Genomic DNA, 12,131 nt, shown 5'->3' on the forward strand with positions numbered 1-12,131 from the left:
GGACTCTCTAGATCATCGTCAAAGTGCACTTGGCAGCTATTTCTGCACACCTTGTGCTAATTGATCATAAGACTGTATTTACCCATGATACAGCTAAGATTTGTGAAGGAACTAATGAATGTTTACCCTCCAGTCAAAGAACCAGCACCAACATGGGACCTCAACCTAGTGTTTATTCAGCTTGTGAAACCTTCCTTTGAACCTTGGGGAAATGTTCCCTATTTCACTTTTCAATTAAGACACCTTTTGTTATAGCAATCACATCTGGTAGAAAAGTAAGTGAAATACAAGCTCTCATGGCTGATTTGTCATTCATGACAGGTTTCAGAGTAGCAGCCGTGTTAGTCTGTATTCGCAAAAAGAAAAGGAGTACTTGTGGCGCCTTAGAGACTAACCAATTTATTTGAGCATAAGCTTTCGTGAGCTACAGCTCACTTCACTGGATGCATTCAGTGGAAAATACAGTGAGGAGATTTATATACACACAGAACATGAAAAAATGGGTGTTTATCATGCACACTGTAAGGAGAGTGATCACTTAAGATGAGCTGATTTTTTTCCACTGAATGCATCCGATGAAGTGAGCTGTAGCTCACGAAAGCTTATGCTCAAATAAATTGGTTAGTCTCTAAGGTGCCACAAGTACTCCTTTTTGTCATTCATGGTTTTCCACAAGAATAAAATGCCCTGGAGCACCCCTGGAAAAAAATTAGTGGGTGCCCACTGGTAGGCGGTTCTCCTTCCCCCACTTCCAGCGCCTCCCATCCATTGGCGGCCCTGCCGTTCGACTCCTCCCCCTCCATCCCAGTGCCTCCCACCTGCCAGAATCAGCTGTTTCCTGTCATGCAGGAAGCTCTGGGAGGAGTGGGAGGAGCGGGGAGGGGGCGGGAAGAGGCAGGGTGGGAGTGGGGACTTGGGAGAAGGGGTGAGAGTGGTGGCGGGAAGAAGTGGGATGGGGTTGGGGATTTGGGGGAAGGGGGTAGGTGGGAGCGGGACCTGGGGCGGAGCAGGGGCTTGAGCAACACCTGGGCCCAGAGGAAGCTGGCGCCTATCGTCCCCATCCTAAATTTCTTCCCCAAGTAGTAATACCATTCCATCACAACCAGGAACAGGAGGGACATGAGAGCACTCCAGTGAGTACTTCTGTGAAACATTCTGCCATCAATGTGGCACCAGCTGTGCACCCTATGAATGTGAAAATGTAGAGTCCATCTTAAAAGAACTCCAGTTACAGCGAAAAACCTTAATTTAGCAATTCACTTTTCCAAGTGTGGAATGTGGCCTCAGAGACAGTGCCTCCGGGCTTTCCCCTTTACAGCCCTGGTTATGTCTTTTGAGGTTTCTTTTGATGTGCCTGGTTTACACCAAACACCTCTTTCTCTTGGCCTTTCACCACATTCATTCAAGGCCCTAGTTAATCTGGTGGCTAAACAGTTTCGTTTCCTGCTTTCCTGTCCCACCTTCGTTGCTTACCCCACCCCCAAATGGTACGTTGGAGGTAGACTTACTGAAATGAGGATTTTCAACCCACATTTGAAATCCTCCACCCCATCCTTCAGATGACACACACTGTTGTTGGAAGAAATTATTTTAAATTGCTAATTAATCTGTTCTAATGTTTATAGTCCCTAATCCAAGGTGTTTATCTAGCAGACAAATAATTTTCTGCTTTGCTTCTGAGTTTAAAGAGATGGGAGTGTATGTAACTCTTAGTCTGTCTTCACTCGAAACACTGCAGCTGCACTGCTGCAGCACTTAAGTGTAGACACTCACTGAGGCAAAGGGAGGGGTTCTCCTGTTGCTGTGGTAAATCTTCCTCCAACAGGCAGTAGCCAGTTCGACCAAAGAATTCATCCATTGACCTAGAGCTGTCTGTCTGGGTTTAGGTCATCTTAACTACCTAGCTGTGCCTTTTCCCACACTCCTGAGCAACATAGCTGGGTTGACCTAACTTTAGACTTCTCTTGTCTTACCCAATATAGAGCAGAAGTAATGTTATGAATAAGGCTATGATTTAGTCACAGAGGTTGCGGAAGTCACGGAATCTGTGACTTCCAGCGACCTCCGTGACTTCAGCCTGCGGTGGTCGGAAGCTGCAGGTTCCCCTGCCACCCGTGGGGGCAGGGATCTGCGAAGTACCCTGCTGCCTCTGGCAGCTCCTGGAGCTCCAAGCCGATGCAGACGGGGGGTACCCCCAAGCTCACGGCGGCAGAACCCCCAAGCTCCTGGCCACTCTAGGTGGTAGGGGCCCCCAGAGCTGCCAGTGGCAGAGGAACTCCTGACCCTCCGGCTGCTGCAGGCAGTGGGAAACCCCGCAGCTCCCAAGCAGCTGCCAGTGGTGAGGGAATCACCACCCTGCCAGTGGTGAGGGAACTGCTGCAGGGGAACCCCTGAGCTCCCCGCTGCCCTGGGCGTCTGGAGCCTCCTAGGGCCTCCTAGCCCCTGTGCAGCTGCCCCACTTCAGGCAGTGTGGGGACCTGCAGATCCCCATTTTGTCAGGGATATTTTTAGTAAAAGTCACGGACAGGTCACAGCTTCCGTGAATTTTTGTTTTTTGCGTGTGACCTTTTACTTTTACTAAAAATGTCCATGACAAAATCTTAGCCTTAGGGAGGGTCGGCTCTAGGCACCAGCAAAACAAGCAGGTGCTTGGGGCGGCATTCTGGCGCCTGCTATGCTGCCCCTAGAAATGTGCCCCCGCCGCCCCAGCTTGCCTCCACTCCGCCTCCGCCTGCTCCCCTGAGCGCACCGCTGCCGCTCTGCTTCTCCCCCTCCCTCCCTGGCTTGCCGCGCACCTGTTTCGTGTGGCAAGCCTGGGAGGGAGGGAGGGAGGGAGGAGAAGCCGAGCGGCGGCGCGCTCGGGGGAGGCAGCGGTGGGGGAGCGGAGGCAAGCTGGGGTAGGGAGCGGTTCTTCTACCCCCGCCCCGTTACGTCCTGTGCTCCCCCACCCACCCTCACTCACCTCCACTCTGCCTGCTCCCCTGAACACGCTGCCTCTCCCTCGCCTGAGACGGAGGTGGGAGAAGCGGAGCAGCGGCGTGTTCAGGGGAGCAAGCAGAGCGGAGGTGAGCTAGGGCAGGGGGTGGGGGGGAGCCGCAGGAAGCAGTGCGGGGGGAGGAATGCAGCACGCCCGGAGGAGGAGGCGGGGCCGGGGATTTGGGGAAGGGGTTGGGAAGGGGCAGAGTTGGGATGGAGCCAGGGACAGGGAGGGCATGAAAAAAAAGCGGGGGCAGCCAAAAATTTTTTTTCTTTGGGCAGCAAATATCCTAGAGCCGGTCCGGGCCTTAGGTATATATTATTGATGGATTATAGTCTGTTTGGTGCAGGAAATGCCATGCTATAACTGGTTTGAGAAGAGGGGGTACCATATTTATGAAAGAACTTGGACTACTTCAGACAATCTTTGTGCTTGCCCTTGTACGTGTATTTGTCACTAACCACTGTGCTTTATGAATAATTTGTACACTTGACATTTAGGTTCTCTCAGCTGAAGGGCCTGAACCTGTCCCATAATATGCTGGGGGAGCTTCCTATATTGCTGTGTGAGATCTCCACTCTGACTGAACTCAACATTTCCTGTAATGGGCTTCATCACCTGCCAAGCCAGATTGGCAACCTGTTCAAGTGAGTTATGTGACTTTTGTCTTGGCCCTTAAACACCTTTCATCTGTGGTTATAGACTTGCCCTCTGTCTTGGTTTGAGTGCAGACAGAGTAAAGGCATCACTGGTGAGACAGGCCCTCTTGCTCTGTGACCCTTACTGAGAGCTCAAGAGTGCCTTTCACAATATGACCCAAGGAGCCCTTAATGCCAGCTGACCAGTGTGTTACAGAAATGTCCTGATTCTGGTACGTACATTCTGGTGCACCAAAAGATGTTATGTGAAGGCTTACATGAAAGCCAGGATCACACTGGTTATTAACCTAGTTGTGAAATGTATGTACAGATACTGTGTAAGGAGTTGTGTATATATACACTGAAAATATATTCTTAGAGTCTGTATTAAGGAGTGAATCACTAGCAGGAGTGAAAAAAAGGTTTTCTGTCAGACAAGAGTAAATTAAGCATTATAAATGGATGCCCATTTACATGCAAAGTTGTCAAAGAGACATGAAGTCAGCAGGGAAGGAGCACACAGGAAAAACAAGTTACAGGTGGTTATACAGTCTCTGAATACAGGCAATGAACTATGGGGAGTATAGGTAGAAGGTAAAGAATACACCCTCTTATTCTGGACCCAGGAAGTAAACAAGCAGTGCGTTTACATTCATGAAAATGGCATCTCACCAAACGGTGGCTGAAAATGCTGCAGATAACTTTGGTGGTGAGGTAAACTTTAGACAGAAAGCTAGCTTGTTAGTTAAGTTCAGTTTCTAGAAAGCTTTTGTTGTTTTGTTGTATATGTAACTCTTTGCTTCCACTTACTATCGCTTGAATTTTTGATGATAAACTTCTTATTGTTTTCCACTATAAATATGGCCGGGTCTACATTACAGAGTTAGGTCAATATAAGGCAGCTTACATCGACCTAACCTTTTAAGTGTCTACACTACAGTGTTGCTCCTTCCCATGTAAGTCCCTCACTACAATGACTTAATTACTCTACCTACACAAGAGTTGCAGCACTGAGGTTGATATAGTTAGAGTGACGCAATGTTTGTGTAGACATTGTGTTACTTACATCGCCTGTCAACTTGGCACCAAGCTCCCAGCTGGGAGCCTGGTCTCTCAGCCTGGCACTGGGAGCCTGGCCTCTCAGCCCCACACACTGTCCCCCATAAGTTGGGGCAAGCGCTCCTGGTGAGCATGCACACCACCGACAGAAGGAGGGTAGTGTGGACATGAAAAATAGCAGTAATTACTGCAGTGGCTGTACGTCGACCTAACATTGGTAGACTTAGTTGTCATCATCAGAAGAAAGCTCCGCACTGACCAGGACACACCAACTCAAAGCAGCACCAAATTCTGCCATAACAAGAGATGCAAAACCTGTAGGCGTATCTCCACTGCTATGATGATCAACACAATACACCTTTCAAGATACATGGGTCCTGCACTTGCCTATCACAATGTGTGGTGTACCTTATCCAGTGCATTAAATACCCCATTAACAAGTGTGTGGGTGAAATGAAACAATCACTATGCTGAAAGACAAAAACACCAGATCACCTGTGGGTGAACTGTTTTCACAAAGCAATCACTTCGTATCTGACCTGTCAGTCCTCATCCTTAAAGGAAACCTTCAGAGTAAATGTGACAGTGCTGGGCAACAGTAGCTGTACCAACAGTCTGATAACTGTTAATTAAATCACCCTGGGGTAAACCTGAGGGGCAAAACTGTGTCCAGTTGAGCGATTGGGGATGGACTGGAGAGAGCTACAAGGCTAATTAACCCCAAAAGTAGAAAAGGTACAGAAAGGAAGTGCCAAGTGGGGGGAAGAGACTGAGAAGCTTAGAACATAAGAAGAGCAATACTGGGTCAGACCTGTGGTCCATCTTGCCCCGTATTCTATCTTCCAACAGTGGTAAAGGTGCTTCAGAGAGAGTGAACAGAACGGGTAATCATCAAGTGATCCAGCCCCTGTCGCCCATTCCCAGCTTCTGGCAAACAGGTTAGGGACACCTCAGAACATGTTTGGCATCCTTGCCCATCCTGACTAATAGCCATTGATGGACCTAGGCTCCATTAACTTATCTAGTTCTTTTTTTAACCCTAAAAGAAAAGGAGTACTTGTGGCACCTTAGAGACTAACCAATTTATTTGAGCATAAGCTTTCGTGAGCTACAGCTCACTTCATCGGATGCACACGAAAAGCTTATGCTCAAATAAATTGGTTAGTCTCTAAGGTGCCACAAGTACTCCTTTTCTTCTTGCGAATACAGACTAACACGGCTGTTACTCTGAAATCTTTTTTAACCCTATTATAGTCTTGGCCATCACAACATCCCCTAGCACTTGAGTTCTACAGGTTGACTGTTGTGTGAAGAAATATGCTTCCTTTTGTTTGTTTTAGACCTGCTGCCTATTAATTACATTTGGTGACCCCTTGTTCTTGTGTTATGAGAAGAAGTAAATAACACTTCCTTATTTACTTTCTGCACACCAGTCATGATTTTATAGACCTCTATCATATCCCCCCTTAAGTTGTTTCTTTTCCAAACCAAAAAGTCCCAGTCTTATTAATTTTCCTCATATGAAAGCTGTTCCACCCTTTTCTGTACCTTTTCCAATTCCAGTATATATTTTTTGAGAGGGGGTGACCAGATCTGAACACAATATTCACGATGTGGGCATACCATGGATTTTTATAGAGGCAATATGATATTTTCTGTCTTATTATCTATCCCTTTTTAAATGATTCCCAACATTCTTTTAGGTTTTTTGATTGCCACTGCACATTGAGTGGATGTTTTCAGATTAACTATCCACAGTGATTCCATGATCTCTCTCTCTTGAGTGGTAACAGCTAATTCAGCCCTCATCATTTTATGTGCATAGCTGGGCTTATGTTTTCTAGTGTGCATTACTTTGCATTTATCAACATTGAATTTCATCTGCCATTTTGTTGCCCAATCACCCAATTTAATGAGATCCCTTTGCAACTTTTCGCAGTCTGCTTTGGACTTAACTATCTTGAGTAGTTTTATATCATCTGCAAATTTTGCCACATCACTTTTTACCCCTTTTCCCAAATCATTTATGAATATGTTGAACAATACTGGTCCCAGTACAGACCCATGCGGGACACCACTATTTACCTGTCTCCATTCTGAAAACTGACTGTTTATTCCTACCCTTTGTTTCTTATCTTTTAACCAGTTATTGATCCATGAGAGCACCTTCCCTCTTATCCCATGACAGCTTACTTTGTTTAAGAGTCTTTGGTGAGGGACCTTGTCAAAGGCTTTCTGAAAATCTAAGTATGCTATATCCGCTGGATTACCCTTGTGCTTGTGCTCGTTGACCCCTTCAAAGAATTATAGATTGCGGGGGCATGATTTCGCTTTACAGAAACAATGTTGACTCTTCCCCAAAAAATTTCATTCATCTATGTTTCTGAAAATTGTATTCATTACTATAGTTTCAACCAATTTGCCTGGTACTGACGTTAGGTTTACCTGCTTGTAATTGCTTAGATTGCCTCTGGAGCCTTTTTTAAAAATCGGTTTCACATTAGTTATCCTCCAGTCTTCTGGTACAGAAGCTGATTTAAATGATAGGTTACATACTACAGTTATTAATTCTGCAATTTCACATTTGAGTTCCTTCAGAACTCTTGGGTGAATACCATCTGATCCTGGTAACTTATTACTGTTTCGTTTATCAATTTGTTCCAAAACCTCCTGTAATGACACCTCAGTTTGGGACAGTTCCTCAGATTTGTCACCTAAAAAGAATGGCTCAGGTTTGGGACTCTCCCTCACATCCTCAGCTGTGAAGACTGATGCAAATAATTCATTTAGTTTCTCCGCAATGGACTTATTTTCCTTGAGTGCTTCTTTAGCATCTTGATTGTCCAGTGGCCCCACTGGTTCTTTAGCAGGCTTCCTGCTTCTGATGTACTTAAAAAAAATTGCTGTTACTTTTTGAGTCTTTGACTAGCTCAGGAGTGGCCAACCTGTGGCTCCGGAGCCACATGTGGCTTTTCAGAAGTTAATATGCAGCTCCTTGTATAGGCACCGACTCCGGGGCTGGAGCTACAGGCGTCAACTTTTCAGTGTGCCGGAGGTTTTCACTGCTCAACCCCTGGCTCAGCCACAGGCCCTGTCCCCTCCCCTGAGCCTGCAGTGCCCTCCCTCCTTCCCCTCCGAGCCTCCTGCACGCCACGAAACAGCTGATTGGTAGGGAGGGGGAGGCACTGATTGGCGGGGCTGCTGGTGGGTGGGAGATGCTGGGAGCGGGGTGGGGCAGCTGATGGGGGGCTGCAGACATATTACTGTGGCTCTTTGGCAATGTACACTGTTAAATTCTGGCTCCTTCTCAGGCTCAGGTTGGCCACCCCAGCTGTTCTTCCAATATCTTTTTTTGGCCTTCCTAATTATATTTTTACACTTCACTTGCCAGAGTCTATATGCCTTTCTATTTTCCTCAGTAAGATTTAACTTCCACTTTTTAAAGGATGTCTTTTTTGTCTCTAACTGCTTCCTTTACTTTGTTTTTTAGCCACGGTGAAATCTTTGGGTCCTCTTATTATATTTTTTAAATTGAGGTATAAATTTAAATTGAGCCTCTGTTATGGTGTCTTTAAAAAGTTTCCATGCAGCTTGCAGGGATTTCACTTTTGAAGAGTCAGAGCCAGGAGAGATCTCTCAGTGGGATGATACCTAAGGAGTATATACTATTGGAAATACAGAGTTGCACAAGTTTGTAAGGGTGGAGGAGAGAACACTGTAAATAAATTGCACAAAGGGTGTTTGGCCAGAAGTAGGTCTTTGAGTGGTGTGTGGCTAGAAAAGAGGCAGGAGTGGGGTGATGCCCTGTCACAATCACTTTCAAAGCCAAGCCTGGGAGCTTACATTCATAACTTTACTAGACCCTAACAATCATGGTCTTAATAAAGACACTGGATTTATGGCTTATTACAACAATCTGTAACTCGCTATGTCCTGTGACTGTGGAGGTGTTAACTTGCCACTTCACCTGGAAAGGGCTTTTACAATATGCGGTAACTACTTATGCTAAATACTCTGTGCCACCTGATATTTATCTGTGACACTCTGGCTATGATTGCACTACAAAGTTAAGTTAACTTAAATTAGGTCGGCGATCATCCATTGCTGTAATTAAACCACTTTTGCATGTCCAGGGAACACTCATTGTGTTGGAGGAGTGCATCCACAGCTGGTGCTCTTGCATTGACAGAGAGAGCAGTGCTTCAGACTGCTACTGTTCAGTTTTGAAGCAGTTTGGAGGTGGAAAGTCCATTGTGGGGGTTGCAGTAATGCAAGTGTACAGGGTCATTAGTTGCCTCCTATTACAAAGGACTGTAACTCTGGGCAATGTGTGGGAAATAGTGGATGGCTTTGGGGCAATAGATGGCATGCATATCCCCATTTTGGCCTCAGACCACTTTGCGATGGAATACATCAACAGAAAGGGCTACTTTTCTAGGGTATTGCAAGCGCTGGTGGATCACCAGGTTGTTTCACCAACCTCAGCGCAGGGTGGTCAGGGAAGGTGCATGATGCATGCATCTTCAGGAACACTGGGCTGCATAGAAAGCTGTAAGCAGGGACTTTCTTTCCAGACCAGAAGATTGTAATTGGGGAAGTGGAAATGCCAATTGTGATCTGGGAGACCTAGCCTACCTCTTGCTCCCGTAGCTTATGAAGCCTTACACCGGAAACCTTGACTGTAGCAAGGAGCGCTTCAACAACAGACTCAGCAGATGCAGAATGACCATTGAACGTGCCTTTGGCAGATTAAAGGGTTCCTGGCACTATTGGCAGGTTAGACCTCAGTGAGGAAAATATTCCCATGGTCACAGCAGCCTGCTGTGCTCTGCATAACACTTGTGAAACAAGGGGGAAAAGTTTCCGTAGGGGGTGGAGGCTTGAGATGGATTGGTTGGAAGCTGCTTTTGAGCAGCCACATACCAGGGCTGTTAGAGGGGCTCAACAGGGAGCTGTTCAAATCAAGAATGCTTTGAAGGAGAATTTTGACAATGTGCCCCAGTAATATGACTTTCTCTAATGAATTAAGCCAGGCATTGCTTTCTTGCACTGTAATGTGAGCCTTATAATGATTGCTGTGTATGCATTAATTTTACTTTGCAAATGCAGTGATTACTGTTATGTATTAATTTCAGCAGCAACCACCATGTGCAGTAGATCAATAAAGATTCATTTTCTTTCTATACGTATACTTTTATTTAACAGCTATACAAATATTTCTATTACCTACAAGAGACATGACAATGAAGAGCACTTTTTACAATGATGCTTTTACAGCTGGGTGTATGTCCAGCTGTCATTGTGAAACATGTTCCTGGGTGGAGTGCATTGACTACTGCGATGGACCAGGAACACGCGAAGAATGGGGTGTGGGGGGAGTTTGGGGAAGGCATAAAAGGCGTTTCTGTTTGGGTTGCAGGGGGAGACAAGCATGGATGTGTTCCACCTGCAGCACAATCAAGGACTTCAGCAAGTCCAGTTGGCCCTCAAGCAGCTGTATCCTCCACTCCAGTCCGTTTCCTCTCCTGGCTATCCATTCTCAATTTTTCATTGATAGCCTCTCTCAATGCTCTCCGCTTGCTATCAGCAGCATCAGACGACTGCAGCACCTCCCTGGACATGTCTTCCTTACTCCTCCTGTTCATGTCCTTATCAGACAGTGCCGTTCAGCTGGTGTGCAGGAGTAGACCCTCAAGGATGCATCTGAAAAAGCTAAAGAAACAATAAACGGAAGCACTTTTATGAGTGCACTCACAGCCTTGTTTCCTTTCAAGTTATACCACTTTCTCACTTTCCTATAACAGGCACACAGCACAGCGAGAGCCCTAACCATGGTGGGTTTGGCACAGGGGGAAAGAGGCAAGATGGGACAAAGGGCGGGTGGGTTTCAGAGTGAGGTGACTACAAATGTCTAGGGACACTATTCTGATTACTGGCACCGTTTTCCAAAGGCAGTGGTGATAGAAGCTGATATCTCGCTCCTCAGGGTGACCAGGGATGCAAGCGTGCAGTCCTGCATGGGTGCAGCTGCAGGCTGAGACTGTATGCTGCTCACCTGTGTGCTGCTTTGGCGCCTGTAGAAGTAATTGCCGATTAGCACAGCAAAGTTATTGCAGGGGAAGAAATAAGGTAGCCCTCTCAAGGAACCTTTGGCAGAGGATTGCAGAATACCTCCATGAAAGTTTCCTAGAGATCAGTATGGAGAATTGCTGGCACATCCCAGTGTGCATCAACAAACTTTTCTGTCGGGTCCCCTCCGTCTAGGTTCACAGGGAGATGAGAAGCAGATGCAAAAAGTGCTACTGTTGGTTATTTCTATTCCTCTTCTATCCTTTGGAAAAAAAAATCTAGCTCTACCTCATTTCTCCCTACAGTATCAAAGTACAATGAGTATTTACTGGAGCTCCCCTCTTCCGCATGAGGCATGCCAGAGTGCTGGGGCTGCCTAAACCCCTCTGGAGTTAAAAAGAGATCCTGGCTTGCCACGCCCTCAGACATCTCTGTTGCCTGTCCCCCATCTTCCTCCAACTCCACTTCCTTGTCTACCACTTCATCCTCAGGATTCACTCTGCTGCTTCCAGCTTCCCCAAAGTATCCACAAGGGTCTTGATGGTGGAGGTGGGGTTGCTGAGGATGGCATGCAGCTACTTGTAGAAGTGGCATGTCTTTGGCAACGCACCAGATTGGTGATTGGCCTCACTTGCCTTCTGATACACCCTGCCTCAGCTCCTTGATCTTTGCACAGCACTGCTGCGTGTCCTTCTCGTACCCCTTAAGCTCCATGCCACAAGTAATTTGCCCATATGTATCAAAATTCCTATGGCTGGAGCAGAGCTGCAACTGCACAGCCTCCTCTCCGCACAGATCTGACAACTCCAGTGTACTCAGGCGGGAGCGTGTTTGCTGCAGGTACCCACCATTTTCAGCTGGGACAATGCTATGTGAGCTGTCTATATTGAGCAAACAGGAAGAGGAATTTCAAAAGTTCTGGGGCTTTCAGTGGGGAGGGACGCATGCTTATGTACTTGGCTGCAGAGCAGCGGAGTTCAAACAAGAGCGGTCATGATGGACATTGTGGGATACTACCTGGAGGCCACTTAGGGTGACATAAGCAACGCAGTGTTTACACTAACTTCATTGCAAAAAGCTCTATGCTTCTTGTCCAGGTGCTTTTATTATGTCGGCATAGCAGGAGAGTTAAATTGGCAGGAGGAGCATTGCAGTGTCTACACCTCCACTGTTTTGTTGACAAAAGCTGACTTTTGTTGACAAAACTGTTTAGTGTAGACATGGCTTCTGAGAACCTTTCCCAGAGCTGAAGAAGAGCTCTGTGTAAGCTCTTAAAACTTATCTCTTTCACCAGTAGAAGTTGGTCCAATAATGTTACCTCACCCATCTTGCCTGTCAAATAAATACTCTACAGTACTCTATAGTTATACTTTACAGTTACAAAGTAA

General features: G+C 46.4%; 1 protein-coding gene across 5 annotated transcripts in view; it reads left to right on the top strand.

Moving 5' to 3' along the window:
• Window positions 1-12,131, top strand: part of PHLPP2 (PH domain and leucine rich repeat protein phosphatase 2) — a 145,645-nt gene that overhangs the window by 66,106 nt on the left and 67,408 nt on the right. For 4 of the 5 annotated variants that reach the window (XM_048816964.2, XM_075118525.1, XM_075118526.1 and 1 more), the window contains one exon: window positions 3,478-3,624. The exons of the other annotated variant lie outside the window; for it this stretch is intronic. In XM_048816964.2, coding sequence (XP_048672921.2) covers window positions 3,478-3,624 — 147 coding nt within the window. The remainder of the gene's footprint in view (window positions 1-3,477; window positions 3,625-12,131) is intronic. 5 annotated transcript variants of the gene reach the window in all.

The sequence above is a fragment of the Caretta caretta genome, chromosome 12 (genome assembly GCF_965140235.1).
Source record: "Caretta caretta isolate rCarCar2 chromosome 12, rCarCar1.hap1, whole genome shotgun sequence".
NCBI lineage: Eukaryota > Metazoa > Chordata > Testudines > Cheloniidae > Caretta > Caretta caretta.